The sequence below is a fragment of the Bufo bufo genome, chromosome 7 (genome assembly GCF_905171765.1).
Source record: "Bufo bufo chromosome 7, aBufBuf1.1, whole genome shotgun sequence".
Classification (NCBI taxonomy): Eukaryota; Metazoa; Chordata; class Amphibia; order Anura; family Bufonidae; genus Bufo; species Bufo bufo.
The window spans coordinates 83,380,957-83,407,162 of record NC_053395.1 but is presented as its reverse complement, the minus strand read 5'-3'; the positions used below and the strand labels follow the sequence as shown (position 1 = coordinate 83,407,162).

General features: G+C 44.3%; 1 protein-coding gene across 1 annotated transcript in view; it reads left to right on the top strand.

Moving 5' to 3' along the window:
* The window catches only part of LOC121008766 (importin subunit alpha-5-like), an 88,858-nt gene that overhangs the window by 12,883 nt on the left and 49,769 nt on the right, over positions 1-26,206 (top strand). The window contains exons 2-7 of the mRNA XM_040441460.1: positions 8,403-8,537; positions 9,152-9,160; positions 9,350-9,435; positions 9,692-9,960; positions 22,494-22,575; positions 23,478-23,742. Coding sequence (XP_040297394.1) covers positions 8,403-8,537; positions 9,152-9,160; positions 9,350-9,435; positions 9,692-9,960; positions 22,494-22,575; positions 23,478-23,742 — 846 coding nt within the window. The remainder of the gene's footprint in view (positions 1-8,402; positions 8,538-9,151; positions 9,161-9,349; positions 9,436-9,691; positions 9,961-22,493; positions 22,576-23,477; positions 23,743-26,206) is intronic.

The following is a 26,206-nucleotide window of genomic DNA, read 5'->3' as shown; positions in this document are numbered from 1 at the left end:
TGTCGGATGTGAATAACTGACACTGAACAACTTATTTTACATACAGTTAGTGTTACAGTACCGTATCTTCAACAGACAGTTGCCAGGCCCCTCCAAAGTAATATGCAGTCGCAAAAATGTTGCTGGAGCTGGCAGAAGTAGCAACAGGTTAAAGTTGCCACTGTCCTCCAGTGCTTGTGTTTTGACAACCAATCTCGCTGTCCTGGAATGGTTAACTGTAGAGTTGAGCGAACACCTGGATGTTCGGGTTCGAGAAGTTCGGCCGAACTTCCCGGAAATGTTCGGGTTCGGGATCCGCACCCGACCCGAACTTCGTCCCGAACCCCATTGAAGTCAATGGGGACCCGAACTTTTCGGCACTAAAAAGGCTGTAAAACAGCCCAGGAAAGAGCTAGAGGGCTGCAAAAGGCAGCAAACATGTAGGTAAATCCCCTGCAAACAAAAGTGGATAGGGAAATGAATAAGAATAAAAATAAAATAAATAAAAATTAACCAATATCAATTGGAGAGAGGTCCCATAGCAGAGAATCTGGCTTCACGTCACCCACCACTGTAACAGTCCATTGTCATATATTTAGGCCCAGGCAGAGGAGAGAGGTCCCGTAACAGAGAATCTGGCTTCATGTCAGCAGAGAATCAGTCTGCATGTGCTAGCAGAGAATCATGCTTTACGTCACCCAACACTGGAACAGTCCATTGTCAGATATTTTTAGGCCCCGGCACCCAGACAGAGGAGAGGTTCATTCAACTTTGGGTTGCCCCGCAATATAATGGTAAAATGAAAATAAAAATAGGATTGAATGAGGTGGTGGTGCAGTTAGCTGTGGCGTGGTGACAAAACTTTTCCACATCTCTGCCATGCTAACCCTGCCCTCAGAGGAGCTGGCCGTGACAGCTGCGTTGGCGACCTCTTGCTCCTCCTCTGCCTTCGCCTTGGGCTTCCACTTGTTCCCCTGTGACATTTGGGAATGCTCTCAGTAGCGCGTCTACCAACGTGCGCTTGTACTCGCGCATCTTCCTATCACGCTCCAGGGCAGGAAGTAAGGTGGACACATTGTCTTTGTACCGTGGATCCAGCAGGGTGGCAACCCAGTAGTCCGCACACGTTAAAATGTGGGCAACTCTGCTGTCGTTGCGCAGGCACTGCAGCATGTAGTCGCTCATGTGTGCCAGGCTGCCCAGAGGTAAGGACAAGCTGTCCTCTGTGGGAGGCGTATCGTCATCGTCCTGTGTTTCCCCCCCAGCCACGCACCAGTGATGGGCCCGAGCTGCGTTGGGTGCCAGCCCGCTGTGAACCTGCCTCATCCTCATCCTCATCCTCCTCCACCTCCTCCTCATCCTCGTCCTCCAGTAGTGGGCCCTGTCTGGCCACATTTGTACCTGGCCTCTGCTGTTGCAAAAAACCTCCCTCTGAGTCACTTCGAAGAGACTGGCCTGAAAGTGCTAAAAATGACCCCTATTCCTCCTCTTGGGCCACCTCCTCTTCCATCATCGCCCTAAGTGTTTTCTCAAGGAGACATAGAAGTGGTATTGTAACGCTGATAACGGCGTCATCGCCACTGGCCATGTTGGTGGAGTACTCAAAACAGGGCACACAGGTCTCGCATGGAGGCCCAGTCATTGGTGGTGAAGTGGTGCTGTTCCGCAGTGCGACTGACCCGTGCGTGCTGCAGCTGAAACTCCACTATGGCCTGCTGCTGCTCGCACAGTCTGTCCAGCATGTGCAAGGTGGAGTTCCACCTGGTGGGCACGTCTCATATGAGGCGGTGAGCGGGAAGGCCGAAGTTACGCTGTAGCGCAGACAGGCGAGCAGCGGCAGGATGTGAACGCCGGAAGCGCGAACAGACGGCCCGCACTTTATGCAGCAGCTCTGACATGTCGGGGTAGTTGTGAATGAACTTCTGCACCACCAAATTCAGCACATGCGCCAGGCAAGGGATGTGCGTCAAACCGGCTAGTCCCAGAGCTGCAACGAGATTTCGCCCATTATCGCACACCACCAGGCTGGGCTTGAGGCTCACCGGCAGCAACCACTCGTCGGTCTGTTGTTTAATACCCCCCCACAACTCCTGTGCGGTGTGGGGCCTGTCCCCCAAACATATGAGTTTCAGAACGGCCTGCTGACGTTTACCCCGGGCTGTGCTGAAGTTGGTGGTGAAGGTGTGTGGCTGACTGGATGAGCAGGTGGAAGAGGAGGAGGAGGAGGAAGCTGAGGAGGAGACAGGAGGCAAAGAATATTGCCCTGCCATCCTTGGCGGCGGAAGGACGTGCGCCAAACAGCTCTCCGCCTGGGGCCCAGCCGCCACTACATTTACCCAGTGTGCAGTTAGGGAGATATAGCGTCCCTGGCCGTGCTTACTGGTCGACGTATCTGTGGTTAGGTGGACCTTGCCACAGATGGCGTTGCGCAGTGCACACTTGATTTTATCGGATACTTGGTTGTGCAGGGAAGGCACGGCTCTCTTGGAGAAGTAGTGCCGGCTGGGAACAACATACTGTGGGACAGCAAGCGACATGAGCTGTTTGAAGCTGTCTGTGTCCACCAGCCTAAATGACAGCATTTCATAGGCCAGTAGTTTAGAAATGCTGGCATTCAGGGCCAGGGATCGAGGGTGGCTAGGTGGGAATTTATGCTTTCTCTCAAATGTTTGTGAGATGGAGAGCTGAACGCTGCCGTGTGACATGGTTGAGATGCTTGGTGACGCAGGTGGTGGTGTTGGTGGTACATCCCATGTTTGCTGGGCGGCAGGTGCCAACGTTCCTCCAGAGGTGGAGGAAGAGGCCGAGGTGGCGGCAGCAGCAGAAGAGGTAGCAGGGGGAGCCTGAGTGACTTCCTTGTTTTTAAGGTGTTTACTCCACTGCAGTTCATGCTTTGCATGCAGGTGCCTGGTCATGCAGGTTGTGCTAAGGTTCAGAACGTTAATGCCTCGCTTCAGGCTCTGATGGCACAGCGTGCAAACCACTCGGGTCTTGTCGTCAGCACATTGTTTGAAGTGCCATGCCAGGGAACTCCTTGAAGCTGCCTTTGGGGTGCTCGGTCCCAGATGGCGGCGGTCAGTATCAGGCGGAGTCTCTTGGCGGCGGGTGTTCTGTTTTTGCCCACTGCTCCCTCTTTGTCTTTTGCTACGCTGTTGGCTCGGTCTCACCACGGCCTCTTCCTCCGAACTGTGAAAGTCAGTGGCACGACCTTCATTCCATGTGGGGTCTAGGACGCAGCAGTTGGCACCTGTGTTTCGTCATCATCAGAGACGTGCTGAGGTGGTATTCCCATGTCCTCATCAGGAAACATAAGTGGTTGTGCGTTAGTGCATTCTATCTCTTCCACCCCTGGGGAAGGGCTAGGTGGATGCCCTTGGGAAACCCTGGCAGCAGAGTCTTCAAACAGCATAAGAGACTGCTGCATAAGTTGAGGCTCAGACAGTTTCCCTGATATGCATGGGGGTGATGTGACAGACTGATGGGCTTGGTTTTCATGCGCTTTCTGCAGAAGACTGGGTGGGAGATAATGTGAACGTGCTGGATGCACTGTCGGCCACCCAATTGACTAATGCCTGTACCTGCTCAGGCCTTACCATCCTTAGAACGGCATTGGGCCCCACCAAATATCCCTGTAAATTCTGGCGTCTACTGGGACCTGAGGTAGTTGGTACACTAGGACGTGTGGCTGTGGCAGAACGGCCACTTCCTCTCCCAGCACCAGAGGGTCCACTAACACCACCACGACCATGTCCGCGTCCCTTACTAGATGTTTTCCTCATTGTTGCCGTTCACCACAATAAGAAAAATATTATTCTGGCCAATGTATTGAATTCAAAATCGGGCCTTTTTTTTTTTAGACGCCTAACACTATCTGGCTATCTATTTAGGTACTGTATTACACTAATACAGGCACACCAGTAATGACAGATTTAGCTGAATACAAAATTGAGGCCTATTATTTAGGCGCTGGGTAACGGGTATACGTTTACGGACAGAGTTAGACTTGGATCTGCACTGTAGCGTGTGTGTGAAGTTCTTGAGAATGACCCTATCAGCACCTTGAATCTAATCTACCCTTTTAGGGATGGCTTTAAAGTAGGCCTGATACAGCAGAAACCACTAATTTTGAGAATTGCAAAATTGGAAATTGTTTTTCAACCCAGAACAAACTGTGCTTTGACGGACACTAAATAACTTGACCAGCTAAAACAGTAATGACAGATTTGGATGAATATAAATGTGAGGCCTATTTTTTAGGCGCTGGGTGACGGGCTCAACTTGCCCCTGATGTAGTATATGGCCAAAAAATAACCACACTATTGATGGTTAAATGCACTTGGGGGACAGGCTCAGCTTGCCCCTGATGTAGTATATGGCCAAAAAATAACCACACTATTGATGGTTAAATGCACTTGATGACAGCTTGACCCTGATGTAGGATATAGCAAAAAATAACCACACTATTGATGGTTAAATGTACTTGGCAGCTTGTGCTGGCGCACCACAAGCCACAGAATGGCCGCCGATCACCCCAGAAAAAAGTGACTGAAAAATGCTCTGGGCAGCCTAAAAACACTGAGCAATTGAATAGCAGCAGTTCAATGATCCACAGCTGTAGATCGATCACTGAATGAAGTCTTTTGGAGGAGTTAATCACTGCCTAATCTCGCCCTAACGTCGCAGCTGCAACCTCTCCCTACATTTGTATCAGCAGAGTGACGTGCAGCGCTACGTGACCCAAGCTTATATAGAGGCTGGGTCACATGCTGCACTGGCCAATCACAGCCATGCCAATAGTAGGCAAGGCTGTGATGGCCTCTTGGGGCAAGTAATATGATGCTTGTTGATTGGCTGCTTTTGCAGCCTTTCAAAAAGCACCGAACTCGAACCCAGACTTTTATGAAAATGTTCGGGTCCGTGTCACGGACACCCCAAAATTCGGTACGAACCCGAACTATACAGTTCGGGTTCGCTCATCCCTACATCTGAACTATTAACTATAGTGTCACAGCCCTGGAGACTCTGCAGCAGCTAGCAACGGACCAGTAGAGTGGTGCTGTCACTGTCCCTCCCTTGGCAAAGGTTAGAAGATCTGAGTGTCTGCATGTGAGGTTATCTGACAGCCTCTCTGTTTTCACGTGTTGCATTGTTAATGACCACACCGCTTTTGTCATGTGTAGCTTGTGGTCATTACTACTCCTCTATTTAGTCTGGACTCACACTTCATACCATGCGGTTGATATTCTCTGCCTGGAATTGGAAGAGCTGGTGTGTTCTCCTCTTCTGAGTTCCTGCTCATCCATTTTCTATTGAAGAGAAGTGTTCTTCTTTGTATTTTGTTCCCATTTGCTCGTTGTTTACTAGGCCTCAGGGAGACGGTTCGTTCATCTGGGAAGTAACCAGTAGTCTCTGACCCTGTCACTACTCCTAGGGCTATTCAGGGTTACCAGGGCCTAGGTTTTTAAGGGAAGGCATATTCCTACCTTCAGGGTCTATTCATACTGACCGGTGTCATGGCTAGGTTTAGGGTTTCCATAGGTGGTGACAGTTTTCCTTTCCCTAGCCTTGAGGCCTAGTTTTTTTTTTTTTTTTTTTTTTTCATGTTGTCCCGCCCCTCCCCTTACATCGTGATAGGTTCCTTGCTCACAATCGCTCTGATTAGTTATTCTGTACAGACTAGTTGGTGTATTCCAGTCTAACAAGCAGGTTACAGACTATGATCTCCACAGTGAAGATCAGAATCTTTAACCATCAGAATCTTTCAGCCAGAGCCCTTAGAAAGGCTTCCAGACTTGCCAGGTACAAAAGCCTGCAAAACTAATATCTACAATACGCTAATAACTATACATGACTGTCATCACAAAGCTCAATTAACAAAATAATAAAGAATTCCATGTTAGAAAATCTAGATGCATGCCACTGCCTACCTTCTGTTTGGGGACATGGTAGCATTTAGAAGTTTAGAACCAAATATGGGGTGTTGCTGTATTCAGGAAAAAATGCATAACAAATTGTGGGGTGCATTTTCTCCAGTTATCCCTTGTGAAAAATGTTTGGGGCTAAAGCAACATTTTATTGGAAACAAAATGTAGGGGGTCATTTATCAAACCAGTGTAAACTAGAATTGATTTATTTGCCCATAGCAACTAATCAGATTCCCCCTTTCATTTTGGATAGCTCCTTTGGAAAATGGAGGAATCTGGCTTCTTTGGGCAACTAAGCCAGTTCTACTTTACATCAGTTTGATAAATGACCCCCGTAATTTTAATTTTCACAGCTAAGTGTTTATTTTATGAAGCACTTGTTGGGTCAAGGCACTCTGTACCCTTGATAAATTCCAGAGGGGTGCAGTTTCTAAAATGGGCTCACATTTTGGAGCTTTCCACTGTAGGGGTACCTCAAGGTCACTTCAATTTTGAAATGGCACCTGAAAACCATTCCAGCAAATTCTGCCCTCCAAAAACCATATGGCACTTCTTCCCTTCTGAGCTCTGCCATGTGACAAAAGTTTAAGATCACATCTGGGGTGTTTCCATAAACTGCAATGGTAATAAATACTGAGGTTTGTCCTGTGTTACAGGAAAAATTGAAAATGTAATTTTTAAATATCGCCTCCATTTTGCTTTAATTCCTGTGGAACATCTAATCAAATCGCTTTTGAATAATTTGAGGAGTGTATTTTCTAAATTGGAGTTATTTATGGGTGGTTTCTACTATGTAAGTCCGACAGTGACTTCATAACTGAATTGGTCCTTAAAGTCAGCTTTGAGAATTTGAAAACTTGCTTCTAAAAATCTAAGCCTTCTAACAACCTAAAAAAATTAATTAAATTAAAAAAAAATGATGCTAACATAAAGTAGATTTACTGTATGGTGAATGGTGGTTAACTATTTTGTGAGGTATTAGTCTAAAGCACAAATTCAAATTTAGAAAATATTGTATTTTTTGGGTAGTTGTTAGGCCACAGCCTGCAGTGCATGCACTGGAACCCTACAATTCTATTCATGGGGTGCTGATAGACAGTCCGCTCCCTTTGTAGTTGCTTAGATGCTGTGGTCTCTATTAACCAACAACTAAGGAGTTAAATGCCAAGCCCCCACTCTGCTGCACCAGAGACTGTAGGAAGCTGGCTGTCAAGGGATAAAGCCCCTGTAATGGCAAACATGGAAGCTTGTATTAATGTTTAAGAGGCTAGTTATCAGGAAATAGGTCAGACAAAATAGCTTAGGTTAAATTGCTTTGTTTGGTTGTACAGATCACCAGGCTATCTCCTTTCAATGCTCTGGGCTCCCTCTGCCCTCTTTCCTGGGTGCAGTTGGTGCATAATGCTGCAGAAGAAGAGTGGCAAGTTGTCAGACTGGACTACCAGAGAATATTGGTCCTAAAGGTCCAGTGAGGATAGACCTTTTGAGCTGGAGCTTTGGAACCAATAATTTGTCACTAGGGTCTCTAATTTATTTTATTTTTTTAATCAAAATCTTCTTACATTTTATTGACTTTATATGGGGGTTTGGGCCCCAAGAATAAATAACTTCCCCTAGTGGGCCCAAGGAACCTCGGTCCCACCATGCTATTCTGGGTCACCCATTGGCTATGTTCCGGGAAAGAGTATGGACTAGCCAGCAGAGACTGGGGAGTGTAGTGTCCTATTGGTGCACATGGATATGGAGGATGCATAAATAAAACTGACATTGACATTTGAATAATGTCTTGGTATGTTGCACCAGAGATCTTTTAAAGGAGAACGTGTTTTTTATTTTATTTATTTTTTTATTAGAGCTAGGCATGTATACCTGAGTTAGTCTGTCAATGATTGTTAAAAGATCTGTAATTACCTTATAATAGCTTTCATTAAGGTCTCCTGTCCCTTTCCACTGCTCCCTTAAAAGATCGTTGCTAGGGCTAATCTGTCTCCAACTTAATGTAAACAGAATACCTGCCTGCATTAGGCTTCAGAGTGAAGCAGCATGTCTTTTTCAGTAATCCAATCTGATTGGCTGGCAGGAAGTGTGTAAGGGAAGGCAGTTTTGGCCTCAGAACTGGCAGAGGAGCCATCTTGAGAAGATCCTCATATTGTAGGAATCAAGAGAGCCGTAACTAAGGGGAAACTCGGAAAACGGTGGTATCTGAAGAAACTAAAGATTGCTTTATGCATAATGATGATGCAACAGTAACATGCTAAAATTGAATTTTTATGAAAACATGAGTTATCTTTTTGTTCCACTGTAACTAAATCCTTATGTACCTAAATCCATTTGGAAAGGCAATATATTTTTTGCGTGTTCAGTGTACATAATTTATAATAATGAATAAGACATTTTAAGTACCTTTTGCATCTGTAACTATAGGGTATTGACACTGTACTGCAATTCTTGTCGTCCCCCCCTCCTTTAGTTAACCCGCAACCATGTTTTTTGTTGTAGGAGCTAAGACGTCGGAGAGTTGAAGTTAGTGTGGAGCTTAGAAAGGCCAAGAAAGATGAACAGATTCTTAAGAGAAGGAATGTGACTTCCTTTCCAGAAGACGAGGTTCTCTCCCCTGAACAAAAATGTCAACAGGTGGTTTAACCCCTTTATTTTATATACAATAAAACCAAAACCATAATGTTGGTTTAGTCTAGAAATGCCAATCGCAAAGCTGAGTTCCACAATGTATGAATGCCTCTAGAGGGCTAAATGTCACTTTCTTATTTGTGTTCATAACACTTAAAGTAATACTGATTGGTTCCAATACTCTGACATAACATTCACTACTAACAAACTTGTGTTTTCCTGCCCTGCTCTACAGAGAGTGACATTACAGGGGGTACATACCACACTTTCATATATAAAAATGCAAGGCTTGCGAAAAAATAACAATTTGGCCGAAAAACTCTTAAATGCCTAAGAAAGCTACCAAAAACAGGTAGTATTTATTTATTTTTACAAAATAACTGTGGAAGCGCCCCTACTTCACTTTTGCATGCCAAAGTTGTGCTGTTTGATATAAAGAAAAATGAACCGAACTTCCATGGTTCACATTGTAAGTCAAAGGGTTTAATCCATCACTGTTTGGGTCCGACGTGCATTCTTTTATAAACAGAAACCATGACTCCAGTGGTCATGGGGCTTATGCACACAGCCACACATTCTTACAGAATCCAATGAAAACTGACTTTGTATAAAAACAGAAGCATGTAGAGGTGTTGCACTATGGCAGCTCTATTGTGGCTGCATAGAAAAATGTCTGGTGCATGAGACTTTGAGAGTTAACAATTCTTGGGTCTCATTTGCATTAAAATTCAGTTCTGTCAAAATAATAAGAATGGCTTGTAATATACTATTTTCATAAGGCTGCCATGCTTTTGCTGAATTGTAGATTTGTTTTTCAGGTTCCTTCTCTTTCCATAGATGAGATACTAGAAGGCATATATTCTGGAAACCCAGACCTTGAACTGAAATGCACACAATCTGTAAGGTAAGTAAGACGTTACAAAAAAATGACTTTATGGCTTACAAAACGTTTGCTAGAAGGTGGTTGCTTTTGTGCGAATCCACGCTTACGCCACTCACTAGACAGATATGTTAGAAAAGGTTCTGCAACTGTTCCATTCATCTGACTGAGCTGTGTAGAAATCGCAATTTCAGTGACTTAAATTTCTAAAACAATTTCTGCCATGTCTGCATATAACCTAATGGTCTACAAAGATTGACTTCTATAAATACTATTGCAGGAAAATGTTGTCTCGGGAAAGGAATCCTCCATTAAATGACATAATTGAAGCTGGATTAATACCCAAGATGGTGTATTTCTTGAGCTACCATGATGACAGCACTTTGCAGTTTGAAGCAGCTTGGGCACTTACAAATATTGCTTCTGGCACATCTGAACAGACAAAAGCTGTGGTTGATGGAGGAGCCATTCCTGCTTTCATATCTTTGATCTCCTCACCACATATGCAAATTAGTGAGCAGGCAGTGTGGGCCTTGGGAAACATTGCTGGTGAGACTTGGATTTTTTTTATATATTTACCCCCCCACCCCCACACAAAAACAATACACTGTTATGTTTATACAGTTTCCTATGGTATTACTACTAAAGGGGTTATCCAACAGTGAATAAATACCCCCCCCCCCCCCCCCAGTGCCTGGACCCACCATATTGACAATACTTACCTGCTCCCTGTGGAGCAAGGGGGCACGTCACCGCTGCTGCCTGCTATTGGCTGCACACGCTCCAATGTATGTTGCTTTTTCACAGGCAGGGGAGATGCAAATTGGGAGTCATTGGGAACCGGGTAAGTATTTTCAATATGGCAGGTTCGGGCGGGGGTTATTCAGTCTTGAATAACCTCTTTAACATAAAGGCTTACCTGTTGCAAATTGAATTTGTCTTCAATATTCTGCAGCAGATTAGAAAGATGGATGCAGCAAAAAAGCATCATGTGAAAAGCCAGCAGTAGTTAGTGGAAGAACTTCTACTGCTCGTGTGCAATGGTAGTTTTGCAAGATGTTTGTTTACATGCAGCATATTTTTCCCATTTCACCACCATGACGGCAAGATAGAAGATTGACCCCAGACCTCTGTAGGGGCAGGAAAACTGAGAAAGATTAAATAGCCCCTGCTGCCCCACCCACTTCAGTGTTATCCTGCCCCTATAGTGGCCAGGACAGAGAAAAGCCTCTCTGCTTGTCAGGAGGTGAAGATGGATTGGTATTGGGAGTACCTTATTTCAAAGGGCCGGCTCATCAATGGCTGGGGGCCTCCCTTGGGTTAAAAGATCCCCTGTGACGAATCACCGGCTGTATTTTCCCAAAGCTGAGCAGGGGAAATGCGGACTTCGCATCTGTGAATCGGATGCCTGCGGCGGACGCATGCACACCTTTCCACCTGGTGGGATAAGCAGGGGGGAGTCTCACACGTGGTTGTGTTGGCGTCTGACGTCCCTTCCGGTGGCGTGATGATGCAGTGGGAATACTGGAAGTACGATATGCTGGAGGATTGCCACATGTTTAAAATTGCAGAAAGCCATGGTGGATCCTGATCTGAGGTCTGATGATCACATCCACAAGCTAGTTGGCCCCTGAACAGCCTAGAGAGCTGTATGTTCCTGCATCGGTGACCGTAAGTCCCCCATGGGGGAATCCTATCTTGTACAGCTTGGTGGCATAGCTGGTATATTATGGACAGTGATATGTATTCTGTCCAGAAAAAGAGGGGGTTAATGGTAATTGTCCCTCTTGTCAATAGGTTTCTAAAGAGGCGCAAAAAAGAGCAATAAATGTATCTCTTGCTTGAAGAGGCTTCCATGCATTTCAAATATTGAGGAGCAACCATCTATGATGGAGGCATTAAAAACAATCACTGATTAAGTTAGATCCTCCCTGGCTTTGCTTAAAGAATCCAGTCCAGGTCCTCTTCCCCCTAAAAGATGAAAAAATGGCGGTCCCTTCCGATTCTGAGGACGTTATGGATGACGCAGAGCCTTCTAGGCAATGGGAGGACAACTACCCCCTTTCGGAGGGAGAAGTTGTAAAAAATGCTAAATTATTTTTCCTCTGCAGATATGGGGATCTATTAAAAGCGGTTAGGGCCACTATGGGCATAGAGGAAGTCCAAAAGCCACATTCCATACAGGAGGAAATGTTTGGGGGGTTAGGAACCAAGAGGTCAAAGGTTTTCCCCATAAACGAAAATATAAGATTGTTCTTGACTAATGGTCTGATCCAGAAAAACATCTGGGCATATCAAGAGAATTTCATAATCGACCTTTGTTTGATCTGAGTCAAAATTATTTGATATATACCTAAAATAGACGTGCAGGTAGCTAACGTAAACAAAAAACCTCACTACAATTTGAAGATTCCTCCCAGCTACGAGAACCTATGGAACGGAAAGCAGATAGTCTCCTGCGTAAATCCTGGGAGGCTGCCATGTACAGCGTTAAAACCAACATAACTGCGACATCTGTGGTGAGATCAATGTACCTGTGAATACCGCTAGCAGGGCTTTATGGATAACATGTCGGGTGACATGGCCTCAAAAATGAAGCTCTGTTCCATTGCTTTTTCCAGAGAGTATGTCTTTGGTCCATTGTTGGACCAAATCCTGGAAAAAGCCTCACCCATGCGAGCGGGACCTCCCATCCAGGACGGGAAACCCGATGAGATAAAAATGTTCACACCCCCACCACACCTCGGTTCAGGTTTCCTGTCCTCCGGATAGGAGGTACCTGAGGAGTTTTTTGGTTTTTTTGGTTCTCACCTCGGGTGGCTGGGGAAGGTCCTGGTCTACCATACCGTAACGGGACCCATCCCTGGCAACGTAAGTTTCCTGGTGGAGCAGTTGCCTAAGTCTGCCCTTTATCCTGCACCCTCCCAGGCCTCTTTGGGGAGCCACTGTGGCAGTGTTCAGGTGACTCCGGTTCCATGGCTGTGGCAACGCTGACGTCCCATTGCCAAAATGATAGATCGGGGGACAGGGACGCTTGGCGCATGCGTAGTATCAAGCGGCTTCCGGCGCATAGATGTCACTTCCGGTGGCGTCGTCTGAGACTGGAAGTGTGAGAGCATGGATTAGGCGGTCCTTTTAAATATGACATGAAGGAGCCGAGGCACATAAATACGGCAGCAGGAGGAGGCAGCCAGCCGTGGACAGTGTGGTGCAGAATCTGGAGCAGCCACATATTATGTCGGAGCAAGGTGATACCGGACGCGCCGACCCTGTGGAACCCTCAAGGCCCACAAGCCCAGTACTGGACTCAAGGAGTGGGGAAGATTGACCCGACACTTGGGTGAGAATTATTGTTTTCGAACCCCCTTTTTATGCCTGGGTGTTGTATGCTTTTTTTTGTTTTTGTAGGTTGCTAAAGTTCCTAAAAAAGCCTCTGGGAAAACCAAGCATAAAGGATGTGGGGGATGTAAAGTGCCCCGGTCCTCTACTTGCATTAAGCCACTATGTCAATCATGTATTGATAAGCTAGTGATGGAAGAGTCCCATAGCTTTTCTAAATCCATTAAGGCCTTAGTGTGATCGGAAGTTAAATCCTCTTTAAAATCCTTCAGGCAAAGCCGATGCAAGTTGCCAGAGAAACAGGCCATTAACTGGGACACTGACTCTGAGCTTTCCGTGGTTGAGGAAGACCTAAAATCAGGCCAGGAATTGTCCTCAGAGTATGTCTTCTGACGAGGATACGGCAGGAAAATCTTTTTCCACCAGAGGATGTAGAGCCCAATGAAGACTATGTAATTAAAGGACACTAGAGAGCCTAAAACTATATCTGATCAGGGCTTTGAGGGTCTGGGTCCAAAGCGCTATAGGGCTTTTCCCATTCACAAGAACATTGAGACATTAAGAAGGAATGGGAAAATCCAGACAATTTTTATCCCAAATTCTGTCAAGCATAAATACCCATTTGAGGAATCTGTCTCTAGCGTATGGGTTAAGGCACCTTTAGTTGATGCATCGGTAGCAAAGATTGCCAGGAGATCAGACCTTCCCTTTGAAGACCTAGGCTGTTTAGGAGATCCCTTAGATAAAAAGGCGGATATTGATCTTTGGAGGTCATGGGAATGTGCATCGACAAGTCTCAGACTAGCTATTGCGGCCTCATGGGTGTCTAGGTCTTTAAGGTTGTGGCTGGGGCAGTTAGAATCCCACATCAGAGACAAAACCGCAAGGGAAGATTTACTTGCTTCGCTCTACCAACCTTTCATAAAGCAGCAGATTTTTTGGGCGGACACCTCCACTGATGTAGTCAGTTTTTCTGCCAGAGCTGCGGCTTTGTCAAATGCAGCCAGGCGGGCTCTCTAGCTTAGGTCATGGGAGTGAGCAAAGTCTAGACTTTGAGCCCTGATCTCCTCTCCATGTGAAGGCTCTAGACTTTTTGGCTCTTCTCTTTTGATGAGGTTCTAGAGCAGGCATCCTTAAACTGCGGCCCTCCAGCTGTTGCAAAACTACAACTCCCAGCATGCCCAAACAGCCTACAGGTATCATCCTACAGCAGGGCATTGTGGGAGTTGTTGTTTTACAACAGCTGGAGGGCCGCAGTTTGAGGATGCCTGTTCTAGAGAGAGAGCCTCGGACAACAAAGTTTCCAGTTCCCCATAAAACTTTTTTTTTTTTTTCGCAAACGTCAGGCCGGTTTCAAAAGTCAAAAGAACAAAATAATAGAAATGAAAGATTCTCTAGGAAGTCTTGGGGTTTTCTGGTCAAGACCAGGACAACAAACCCAAAGACAAATCTCAATGATGCCAGAAGTCAGGTGGGAGGAAGACTGTCTCATTTCCTTCTAGCTTGGAAATCTGTGTCCGAAAACAAATGGATTATAAATTTAATAGAAAAAGGATTCCGATTGGAGTCTGTCTTACCCAGAAGATTTTTTTCTTTTTTTTTCTTTTTTACATGAGTTGTTTGTCCAGTTCCCATAGCAAAAAAAGAGGCAAGGGTTTTTATTCCCCCTTCCTAGTAAAGAAACCAAATGGATCTTTCAGGGTTATACTAAATCTCAAAAGACTGAACAAATCCCTACTGTAAAAAAAGTTCAGTATTTAAACAATCAAATCTACGATGAATCTTCTCTTCCAGGGGTGCTGGATGGCAAGCCTCGACCTACAGAACGCATACTATCATGTCCCAATTCATCCTGCCTCCAAAAAGTTTTTAAGAACTGCACTATGGGATCAGGGGGAGTTATTACATCTTCAGTACAAAACTCTTCCCTTCGGAGTGTCACAAGCACCAATGGTTTTCACCAAGGTGATAGCGGAGGTGGCAGCCTTTTTAAGATAGGGGATTAATGTAACGCTCGACCATCTGGACGATTTTCTGATTTGTCTCAATCAAAAGAGGAGCTACAAAAAGATATTAATTTCCTCTGCTCCACCTTAGAAGACCTAGGGTGGTTTAATCAAGGTAGTTAAAAAAATTGGAGAAAATCAAGCCTAATTCCATCTCGGAGCTGCAGATTTTTGGGAATTCAAGTTAGATTCTTGTCTCCAGAAGAGTTTTCTTCCACCCGAAGAAAGGACATAATTATAGAGGTAATACGGTAAATCTTCCTGTCCTATCTATGCACTTTCAATGGCAGTACTGGGGCAAATGACATCCGCTATTCCGGCAGTTCCATATGCACAGATCCACTCCAGAGATCTTTAGGCAAACATCCTGAGGCAGTGGGACGGTTCTCAAAAGTATTTAGATCAGAAGTTCTATCTCTCCTCGAAAGCAAGGTATTCCCTGATGTTGTGGATGTCAGCAGGCATCCCATGGACATTTGCGAATCAGACTATAGTAACCACAGATGCCAGTCGTTGGGGATGGGGGGGCCCACTCCCAGAGGAGGTATTGGCAGGGGAGGTGGGATCTGAGTATGAGAGAGAAATCATCCAAGTTTAAGTAGTTAAAAGCAGTACAAATGGCACTAACAATAGCACTTCCAGAAGTAAGGAACAATAGGATGATTTTTTTCCCTTCCCCCACAACGGCACCACAGAGAGAGAGAGGATCTGCCCCCAGGGACGGGAAACCTACAGAATAAAAAGGTGCTGCCTCTCTAACCTCAGTGGTTTCCTGTCCCAGAAGAGGGAGACCTGCAGTTTTCCTTTCAGGTATGGGCCTGGGCTCTCTGTACGGTTCTTGCGGCAGGTGCGTGGGCCCCTCAGTGGAGTAAGGCCATGTGACGTTTGAAGCCCAGATCCATGGATAAGAGAAAGCAGCCTAGAGGGGTATTGCATTCCACCGCATGCAGTACGGATCCATGGAGGGAACATGTGCATTCTCCGGCATGCGGCTCAGATAAGGAAGGAGCCTAGATCATGCAGATCCCATGGCTGTGAAAAAAGGTACTCCTTATAATGACTCTAAAGTTGCACAGCAAATATTTGGGTTGTCTGCCTCGTGGCTTTGGGGCCTGGATGGCCTGCCTCGTGGCTTTGGGGCCTGGATCGCCTGCCTCGTGGCTTTGGGGCCTGGATGGCCTGCCTCGTGGCTTTGGGGCCTTAAAGCTTCAACCTTGAAGGTCCAGGTAGCCGCCATGAGTTAATTTATTTTTTATTTTTTTCAATCTAGCAGAGCATCCCTGGATCAGGAGATTTTTATCATCCTTCAGATCCTTGTCCCCTCCTTGGGATCTGAATACGGTTCTTACAGCTCTCTCAGAAACCATTTGAACCGTTAAGTGACATTTCTATTAAGATTCGCTTACAAGTTGACCTTCCTTGTTGCCATAACTTTGGCCAGAAAGGTATCTGAAATTCAAGTATTTTCTGCCTTTTTTTTTCTCCATATACTACAATCCTGGAGGATAAGGTTATCAGGCCGATCCCTTCCTTCCAACCCAAGGTGGTGTCTGATTTCCATATGAATCAGGATGTTCCATCTTTTTGCCCTAACCCGGCCAATGCGTTAGAGGAAAAAATATTGTTTATACGTAAGAAGGTGTTTGCTTTTTTACCTAGGTTCCACCTCTCCTTGGAGAATAGATGAAAACCTTCTTATTCAATTCCAGGGAAGGTATAGGGGCCACAAAGTATTCTCTAGTGATAGCTAGATAGGTTAAATAGGCTATATCAATGGCTCAGTCTTCCCTCAATCTTCCTCCTCCAAGATTCGGAGCTCATTCTACCAGGGCAGTAGCTACCTCATGGGCAGAAAAGGCAATGCTTTCTTGAGCCAGATATGTAGAGCAGCTACTTTGAGTTCTCCCCACACTTTTTTTAAGCATTATAGATTGCATCTCAACACGGATGCGGCCTTTGGCAGGAAAGTGCTTCAGGCCATAGTCTCCCCCCCCCCCCACCCCACCCCACCCCAATCTTTTTGCTTTTAATATTTTATGCTCTCTTGGGTGATGGGGAAACAATAATTGCTCTTACCGGTAATAGTTTTTCTTGAAACCCATGATTGCACCCCCAAATTCCCTCCCCAAAAAAAAAAAAATTTTGATTGTTTTTTTTCAATTCCACTATGTCTTGGAGTTACTGAATGTATTCCTTCTTGGTGGTTGGCACGCCTCCAGAGTTCGGTTATTATAATCTCTGAGGTGTGGTGGGGATGTGAACCTTTTTATCTCATCAGGGTTCCTGTCCGGGATGGGAGGTCTCGCTCACATGGGTGCCGTCATGGGTTTCAAGAAAAACAATTACTGGAGCAATTTGTTTACCTTTCGTTCCTATGGGGGAAAAGAAACTCTACCGGCGGGAAGGTGGAACTACCCAAAGGGCGGTCGAGGTAGGGGGTTCCTCCTTAATCTGCAAAATAAAACCGGTGACAATGACACCAGGGGGAAGACTGAGGGGGTTCTTCTCTCAGTGGAAGGGAATCCCATCAAATCCCTTGGTTCTACACATGGTGGAGAAGGGATACAAGAGTTCTCCTCTCCCCCCCCCCCCCCCCCAAAACAAATATGTGGTCACTTCCCATCGTCAAATGGGCTAAGGAAAAGACTCTGAAGGGTCGTCCTAGAAATGTTAAAACTAGGGGCAATCACGCAAGTTCCCACATCAAGAAAAGGAGGGATTCTACTGTAACTTTATATTTTTTTATTTTTTTTTGTGGCCAAACCAGACTGACATTCAGAATGATAATAAATCTAAAAGGTCTAAACAAGAACATCCTATACAGGATATTGAAGATGGAGTTGTTGGCGTCAACAATCCTGCTAATAAGACAGAACTCGTTAATATGCACAATCGACCTGAAAGATGCATATTACCATGTACCGATCAGACTACAATCTCAAAACTTCCTAAGGTTTGCACAGACAGTGGGGGTGGCCCCTGAGACCCAATTGCCTTCATTGGGGTTAAGGGGTGTGTATACAAATAAACAAATAACATAATACAATATAGCCATGCCTCCTAAAACTTAAACGGGGGAAGGTACCTGTAACCTCCATAGTGCTCATGGTATGGACCCATGTGGGACGCTAAGTGTGTGTGCAGTTCAGGCATGTGGTAATGAACGCAGCTGCGTTCCACGGTATCACTTCCGGGAGATTATTTCCGGTGCGCTTGTCACCGCTTGACAAAACGAGGACTCGGGGGGGGGGGAAACAAAACTGTTAAGTGGCTCTGCACTTGGTCGACCTTAGTGTGTCTATGGGGAAACTTACTGTGCTCCATGCAGTATGTAGCGGTGCCAGTACGTCATTTCCTTTCAGTCTGTCTGGCAAGTGAAGTCACTTCCGGTCCGTTTGGTAGGTGTAGCTTGCGCAGCTTGGAACGCATACGCGTTCCACATGAATCCTTCAGGAGTGATACTTCTGGTTGACTTACTAGTGACAGGGACATGCGCAAATTGACTAACTTGATTAATGACTGTTTGCGTATCATGCTGTTAAAGACAATTTAAATGCAAAATAATGTAGATATAACAATATATGCAATCCAATGCTAGTGCCCTATATAATCAACAGGTACTTAGGGGGTTAATGAAAATTATGGGTCTCTATGGTTAAACATTTCATACCATATTAATACCAAGGTATTTTACCCTCCCACGTATTGGAGTGAGGATATAAAGAAAACAAAGTGATAAGTTCAAAAAGTCCAACAAAGATGTATGTTCCTAAAGGATAAAAACACAATATTAGTGCAGAGACTTTTTAAGCCAATATACTGCAAAAATCAGAAATGGGGTTAAGGAGAAATCCATATTCATGCCCTTAGGTGTCAATGTGTCCAATTCATAAATCTATTTCAGCTAGCAGCGTTTCAGACTTTATTTTTTTTATTTTTTTTCCCCATCACCGCCTCTTCTGTCTGGGAGGAGTCATTGGCTAATATGTTTAGCCTGTAAAAAATGTCTGGGAACTGACTGTTCCACATTCTTGTTCCGTGTAGTGGATTTATGTTTTGTGATGCGTTCCCTACACTCCATTGTGGTTTCCCCTACGTAAAGGAGACCACACTGACACTAATGTGTATCACATATGACGTCTGGCAATTAAGAAAATGCTTGATCTTATATTGTTTGCCTGTTCGAGGATGGAAAAAGTGTGGCCCTTTTTGCATAGCATTGCAGTTACTACAGTTCAAACATGGGTAGCAGCCCTTTTTTCGAGGGGCTAAAAAGGTCTGTCAATCCTTCTTTTGGGCTTATATCCGATCTTGCAAGAAAATCTTAAGTTCTTTTGGCCTCTTGCAGGCCATAATAGGGGGCTCTTTGATCACTTCTACATTTGGATGTCCAATTTTCTCTTATGATCTGGCCGATAAATTATTTTGAAGATGGGGTGGTGTACAGACACGCACAGTGACCTTTTTAGCCCCTCGGAAAAAGGGCTGCTACCCATGTTTGAACTGTAGTAACTGCAATGCTATGCAAAAAGGCCCACACTTTTTTTTCCATCCTCAAACAGGCAAACAATATAAGACCAAGCATTTTCATACTTGCCAGATGTCATATATCTGTTTGCCTCAAGGGGAAACGCAAAAGTGAGAACATTCTGCTCCCTGAATCCAAGAGACAACCCTTGGGCCATAGATGCCTTTTCCCAGACTTGGAATTGGACTTTGGCCTACAGTAAGTGTTCCCTCCGTTTCAAATGATTCCAAAGGTTTCCCAGAACAGACCAAATCTCATTCTAATAACACCATTCTGGCCAAAGCGAAGCTGGTTTTCGATTCTCAAAAATATGACTATCTGATCCCTGGATACTTCCTGTCAGGAGGGACAGCCTGACTCGGGGTCCATTAATACATCCACGTTCAGACAGCCTGGATCCTGAATAAGAAATTTTAAAAAGCCAAGGCTTGTCAGAGAAGGTCATCTCCACACTTAAGGCCTGTAGGAAGAAAGTCACATCTGCGATTTTATCTTAGAAATCTGGAAAAAGTTCTGCTCCTGGTGGGGACAAGAGAATATAAACCAGTCGGCTCCAAATATACAGAGAATTACGGACTTCCTTCAACAAGGGCTAGGCTTAGGCAAGACAGCCTTCCCTATCACAATTATATTGGCTAGGAGTAGGGGAAATCCAGGGCCCTCTCTACCATACATCCACACTTAAAGGGAACCTGGCACCAGTTTTATGGTGTTCTAACTAAGGGCAACCTAAATAAGTGATTGATTCTCTTAGCAAAATGCTGGGTCACTTTCTTTAATTGACCCTGTCAATCTGCCAACATCTTGTATTGAAAAGCTCCAGCTCATAATGATGGGTCCTGAATATTCATGAGCTCCTGACTCTTCCTGCCTACCTGCTGCTGAGTTATTTTCCATATGAATCAGCAGCAGGTGGGCAGGGGAGTGGCTATAGCTCAGAATTTTTAAAAACGCTGGACTCACTGACGTCACGCTGGACTCAAATCAGCGCATTAGCATGTGGCACCTGTGTGTATATTATGAGGTAACCATCTGTCACACCAGTAAGTGAATACATCTAAGGCACTTTTTAGTAGTTAATGATTGTATAGAATTAGTTAGATTATAATCAAATATCCACATGACAGGTTCCCTTTAACCATTCTGGATGACGGGGTAATATTTAAACCAGATCCAGGATTCCTTCCAAAGGTAGTCTCTGACTTCCATAGAAACCAGGAGATGGTGCTGCCTTCATTCTGTAATAACCCAAAAAAGTGAGGAGGAATTTCATTCCTTAGATGTCAGACAGGTTGTGCTAAGGTACATTGAGGTATCTAAAGAATTGACAACCTGTTAGTCCAGTTTGGAGTGAAGAATAAGGGGAAGGCTGACTCTAGAGCCTCCATCGCTAGGTGGATAAAACAAACTATCTATGATTGCTACTGACTACAAAATATTCCATGCCCGGTTAAAGTTAAGACCCATTCCGCCAGGGCAGTCTCTTATGTAGAAAAAGCGGGAGCTTCGTTGGAACAGATATGTAAAGCTGCGACCTGGTCCAACGTCCATACTTTCATTAAGCATTATTGGCTCGACCTGTCAGGATCTTCAGAACTATCCTTCAGTAGGAAGGTCCTACAAGCCATAGCCGCCCCCCCCCCCCCCCCCCAATTAGGTGATCTGGTAGGTCTCCTATCTTGCATCATTGTGGAAAAATGGGAAAAACTGAATTAAGCTTACCAGTTATTCTTTTTCCATGACTGCACAGAATTCCCACCCAAGAAAAGTCACTGCCTGTACGTGGTGCTTAATATTAAGTTAGTATGAAGAATTACAAAAAATGTGTGTACATATAAATAAGGTGCATGGGTACTACAGTATCTGTTAGACACTGAAGTGGGTGGGGGGGCGTGGGCAATTTAATCTTTGTTTTCAGGTCACTACAGAGGTCAGGGGTCAATCTCCTATCTTGAAGTCATGGTGGATTCATGGAAAAGGAATTACCGGTAAGCCTAATTCAGTTTTTCCAGCAGAAAGCCGGCATTTAAGCTGGAAACCTGCTTGATCCCTTTTATAGTGATGGGGTCGCTCTGGTAGTCTGCTCCTCTGCCAGAACAGACTACTGGATTTATTAGATGCGGACAGAATAGTGCATACTTGGTTTAAAATGTACCTAAACTTATAAATGCACATTATTAAACCTACTGTAAATGTGATGAAATACATTTTTCTAATGTACTTTAATTTTTTTTTCACTTTCAGGTGCCTATTGCCCTTTCGGATCCATACTCTTGTATGCTGCTGGGTATAAGAGTATGGACTCCCCTGTGGCCGCACTGACTGCTTTACCAGCGCTGCTCCGCTAAGGCCTGGCATACATGGCTGTGTCGAGCTTTAGTAGAGCGAGGCAGAAGAGTGATTTTATGCTATGTAGCTCACTCCGCTCTTAGTATTCTGTACCGCTGGCAGGGGTGTAGCTATAGGGGAAGCGGCTGCTTTGGGGCCCGAGCTCAGAAGGGGCCCATCCAGGAGGAGGACGACTGAAGGATTGTCAGGGCCCACTCAACAGTATTAAAATTTACATTATTTATAGCAACATTAAATACAGTATATATGTGTAGGAAACTGATGGAGAGGCTGCCAGGCCTGGTCTGAGAGCGCAATTTTGACTAGCTGCAAGAGTGAGGGTTGCATGGCAGAAGGAGGTGGTTGTGAAGAAATTGCTGATGGGGTCCCTGTTCAAAATTTGCTGTGGAGCCCAGTCATTTCTAGTTATGCCACTGAGCTGGTAAGCAGGTTATTAGCATATCAAGGGCAGGAGCTCCATAACACATCACTCCTCTGGCATACATGGCTTTAGCAGAGCAGCACTGGTACAGGCAGTAGAGCAATGTACTATGGAGCTCCTGCTTATACAGTGCTCAGTGTGACCACAGGGGAATTCGTACTCCCATACAAGTTTAAGTACACCTTAGATTCTCAATGTAATATGCAGAAAGTTAATAAAATAAAAACCTTTGCTAGATAAATTTATAACATTCTAACTATTTGCACTAATTTGTTAGGGAGCACCCAGGGGTTCCCGGGATAAAGATATTGATCAAAATTGCCCACAAGTTGGGCAATTCCCTTTAAGCAAAGAAGTAATGCTTTATTTTTATTGTGAAAATTCTTTATCCTGCAATGGTCATACTGTACAAAAATTTATTTAGGGTTTTTCTCTGTAGGTGATGGTCCACTCTACAGAGATGCACTGATCAATTGCAATGTGATTTCACCACTTTTGGCCTTGGTTTCACCCCAGACTCCCGGTACTTTTTTGTGTTTTTTTTTTCGTTGTAAAATGTATTTACATGCATGTTGTATGGGGATATGTTTTCTTTCCTTAAAAGTTTTTGTATCCTCTCTAACCTCCAGAGACTTGCGGAGCATAACGTTGTTACTAACAAGTAATGTTAAAAAAAATAAACCCAGATGCATTTTTTTTTTTTTTGTAGTCAGGCCTATGGTATGGTAAGTGCCTGCCCCCTATACCACACATTTTCTGTAGCATACAGACTGCTGCCACTAGGCAAAGACCCTTGTCCTACATTACATATTTCTTTCAGCCAACATCATGAGCTAGTGTTTTTCAGCTAAAGCCTATCCAAGAAATGCAAAAATGCCTGTGTGATTTCAACATAAGATATGAAGTGAGCCAGCAGATTGACTAGTATTTCATCAATCGTTCCCCTTAGTTCTTATATTCCTAGTTCACAAACCTCAGTTCTGTTTTTAGCTGAACTTTTAAATTTAAAGGAAACCGATCAAGTCGAACATGCCGTCTGAGCTGCAGGCAATGTGTTATAGAGCTGTATGAGCTAAGTAGATTGATATATAGGTTTAAGGGAAAATGATTCCGTATAACTTCTATTTTATTCATTTGACGTTTTTCTCATTCTGGACATGAAGTCAGAGGTCCTATCAGTGATTGAAAGCCTTCCCTGTAGGACGGTCTATACAGAGTTCAGTCACTGATGGAACTGCCCCCTGACTTCTTGACCAGAATGAGCAAGATTTGAAATGAATCTTTTCTGTAAAACTATATAACAGTCTGCTCAACTCCTTCTGCTCTAAAATATGCTGCCTGTATCTTACATTGCGTTTTCATTGTGACATGTTTGCTTTAATCATGTTTGTTGCCTACAGTTTTTTTTTGTTTAAAACTTTTAGATTGGCTTTCTTCGGAACATTACATGGACCCTGTCTAACCTATGTAGAAACAAAAACCCATACCCACCTATGCAAGCTGTTCTTCAAATCCTACCAACTCTAACACAGCTCTTGCACCATGAAGACAAGGACATCTTATCAGATACATGTTGGGCAATGTCTTATCTCACCGATGGTGCCAATGATAGGATTGATGTGGTTGTAAAGACTGGGGCTGTGGACAGACTGATGCATTTAATGCAGAGTCAGGAGCTCAGTATTTTGGTAAGTGAATATTGGAACAGTCCTAAATGCACATATAACTGATTATAGCTAAATTATATAAATGGTAACATAGTTTATAAGGCCAAAAAAAGACATCTGTCCATCCAGTTCAGCCTGTTATCCTGCAAGTTGATCCAGAGGAAGGCAAAAAAACCTGTGAGGTAGAAGCCAATTTTCCCCACTTTGGAGCCGGGAAGGAATTCCCCTCCCCCCCCCGATCAGGCAATCAGAATAACTCCCTGGATCAACGACCCATTTCTAGTAGCTATAGCCTGTAATATTACACTCAAATACATCCAGGCCCCTCTTGAACTCTTCTAGTAAACTCACAATCACCATTTCCTCAGGCAGAGAGCTCCATAGTCTCACTGCTTTTACTGTAAATAATCCTCTTCTATGTTTGTGTACAAAACTTTTCTAGGGTTGAGCGAACCCGAACTGTAAAGTTCGGGTTCGTACTGAACTTTAGGATTTGTTGGACCCCAGACCCCAAACCCGAACATTTTAGTAAAAGTTCGGTGATTTCTTAGCGCTTTTTGAAAGGCTGCGGAGCAGCAAATCAACAAGCGTTTGACTCTGCCCTTAGAAGCCATCACAGGCCATGCCTACTGATGGCATGGCTGTGATTGGCCAGTGCAGCATGTGACCCCAGGCTCTATATAAGCTGGAGTTCACGTAGCGCTGCACGTCACTCTGCTGTGTAGAGAGAGGATGCTGCTGGTGATTTCAGGAGAGAATAAAAGAGAACCTTGCTCTAAAACGTGAATCTAACTCCGCAATCTACATACATTGTGTTCTGTGGGTGCAGGGCACAATCTTTTAATCCTGCCCTAAGCCCAGTGACCGAAAAAAAATAATTTTATAAGTCAGTTAGGTGGGCGGCGGCCATTTTATGCAAGCTCAGTGCACCAGCACTGCGTCTGAGCTTTTGGGACATTAAAATCCAAGCTTTAAAAACGGCACATATCTGTAAAGAAATCACACATTTTTTGGGCAATTTATAACATCTGGTGCATTTGCAGGCTTAGTCAGTGTGCAATTTTTAAGCTAGAAATACAGCCGTAATTTTCCTGGATTTTTAAAAACACACTTTTTTTTTTCCAGATTCCACTATTTTTCCTCGCCTTGCAGCATCAGCACGTGTGAAATTTCCAGGGTTATATACTGCTGTCAAATTCAGTTATTAAACAAACACCCGTTTAGGCAAAAAAAAGATTTGTTGGCAGCCTTTGCTGCAGATGTCATTGTGAGATACCGCCTTTACATACTGTCTTTCTATTCAGTTATTGAAATAAAGCCATTTTGGGAAGTATTCTTTGGCGTCCTAGTGTGGATCAGGGCGTGTGAGATACACCCTGTACATACAGGGGTTCTATTTAGGTATTGAAATACAGCCATTTTGGGTAAACTAAATTTAAAGGCCTAGTCTGGTTCAGGGGCGTGTGAGATACTCTTTAAATACAGGGGTTTGATTCTTTCATTAATAAAACACCCTTTTTGGGGCAAAATACACAATTGTTGCGCCCTTGCAGCATCAGCACGTTTGAAATTGCAGGGTTATACAGTTGCAAGAAAAAGTATGTGAACCATTTGGGAATGATATGGATTTCTGCACAAATTGGTCATAGAATGTGATCTGATCATCTAAGTCACAACAATAGAACAATCACAGTCTGCTTAAACTAATAACACACAAAGAATTAAATGTTACCATGTTTTTAATCAAACACACCATGTAAACATTTACAGTGCAGGTGGAAAAAATGTGAACTCTTGGATTAATAACTGGTTGAACCTCCTTTGGCAGCAATAACTGTCAACCAAACGTTTCCTGTAGTTGCAGATCAGATGTGCACAACGGTCAGGAGTAATTCTTGACCATTCCTCTTTACAGAACTGTTTCAGTTCAGCAATATTCTTGGTATTGTCTGGTGTGAATCGCTTTCCTTGAGGTCATGCCACAGCATCTTAATCGGGTTGAGGTCAGGACTCTGACAGGGCCACTCCAGAAGGCGTATTTTCTTCTGGTAAAAACCATTCTGTTGTTGATTTACTTCTATGCTTTGGGTCGTTGTCCTGTTGCAACACCCATCTTCTGTTGGAGCTTCAGCTGGTGGACAGATGGCCTTAAGTTCTCCTGAAAAATGTCTTGATAAACTTGGGAATTCATTTTTTCCTTCGATGATAGCAATCCGTCCAGGCCCTGACGCAGCAAAGCAGCCCCAAACCATGATGCCCCCACCACCATACTTCACAGTTGGGATGAGGTTTTGGATGATGGTGTGTTGTGCCTCTTTTTCTCCACACAGTGTTGTTTCTTCCAAGCAACTCAACTTTGGTTTCATCTGTCCACAGAATATTTTGCGCAGTACTGCTGTGGAACATCCAGGTGCTCTTGTGGCAAACTGTAAATGTGCAGCAATGTTTTTTTTTGGACAGAAGTGCTTCCTCTGTGGTATCCTCC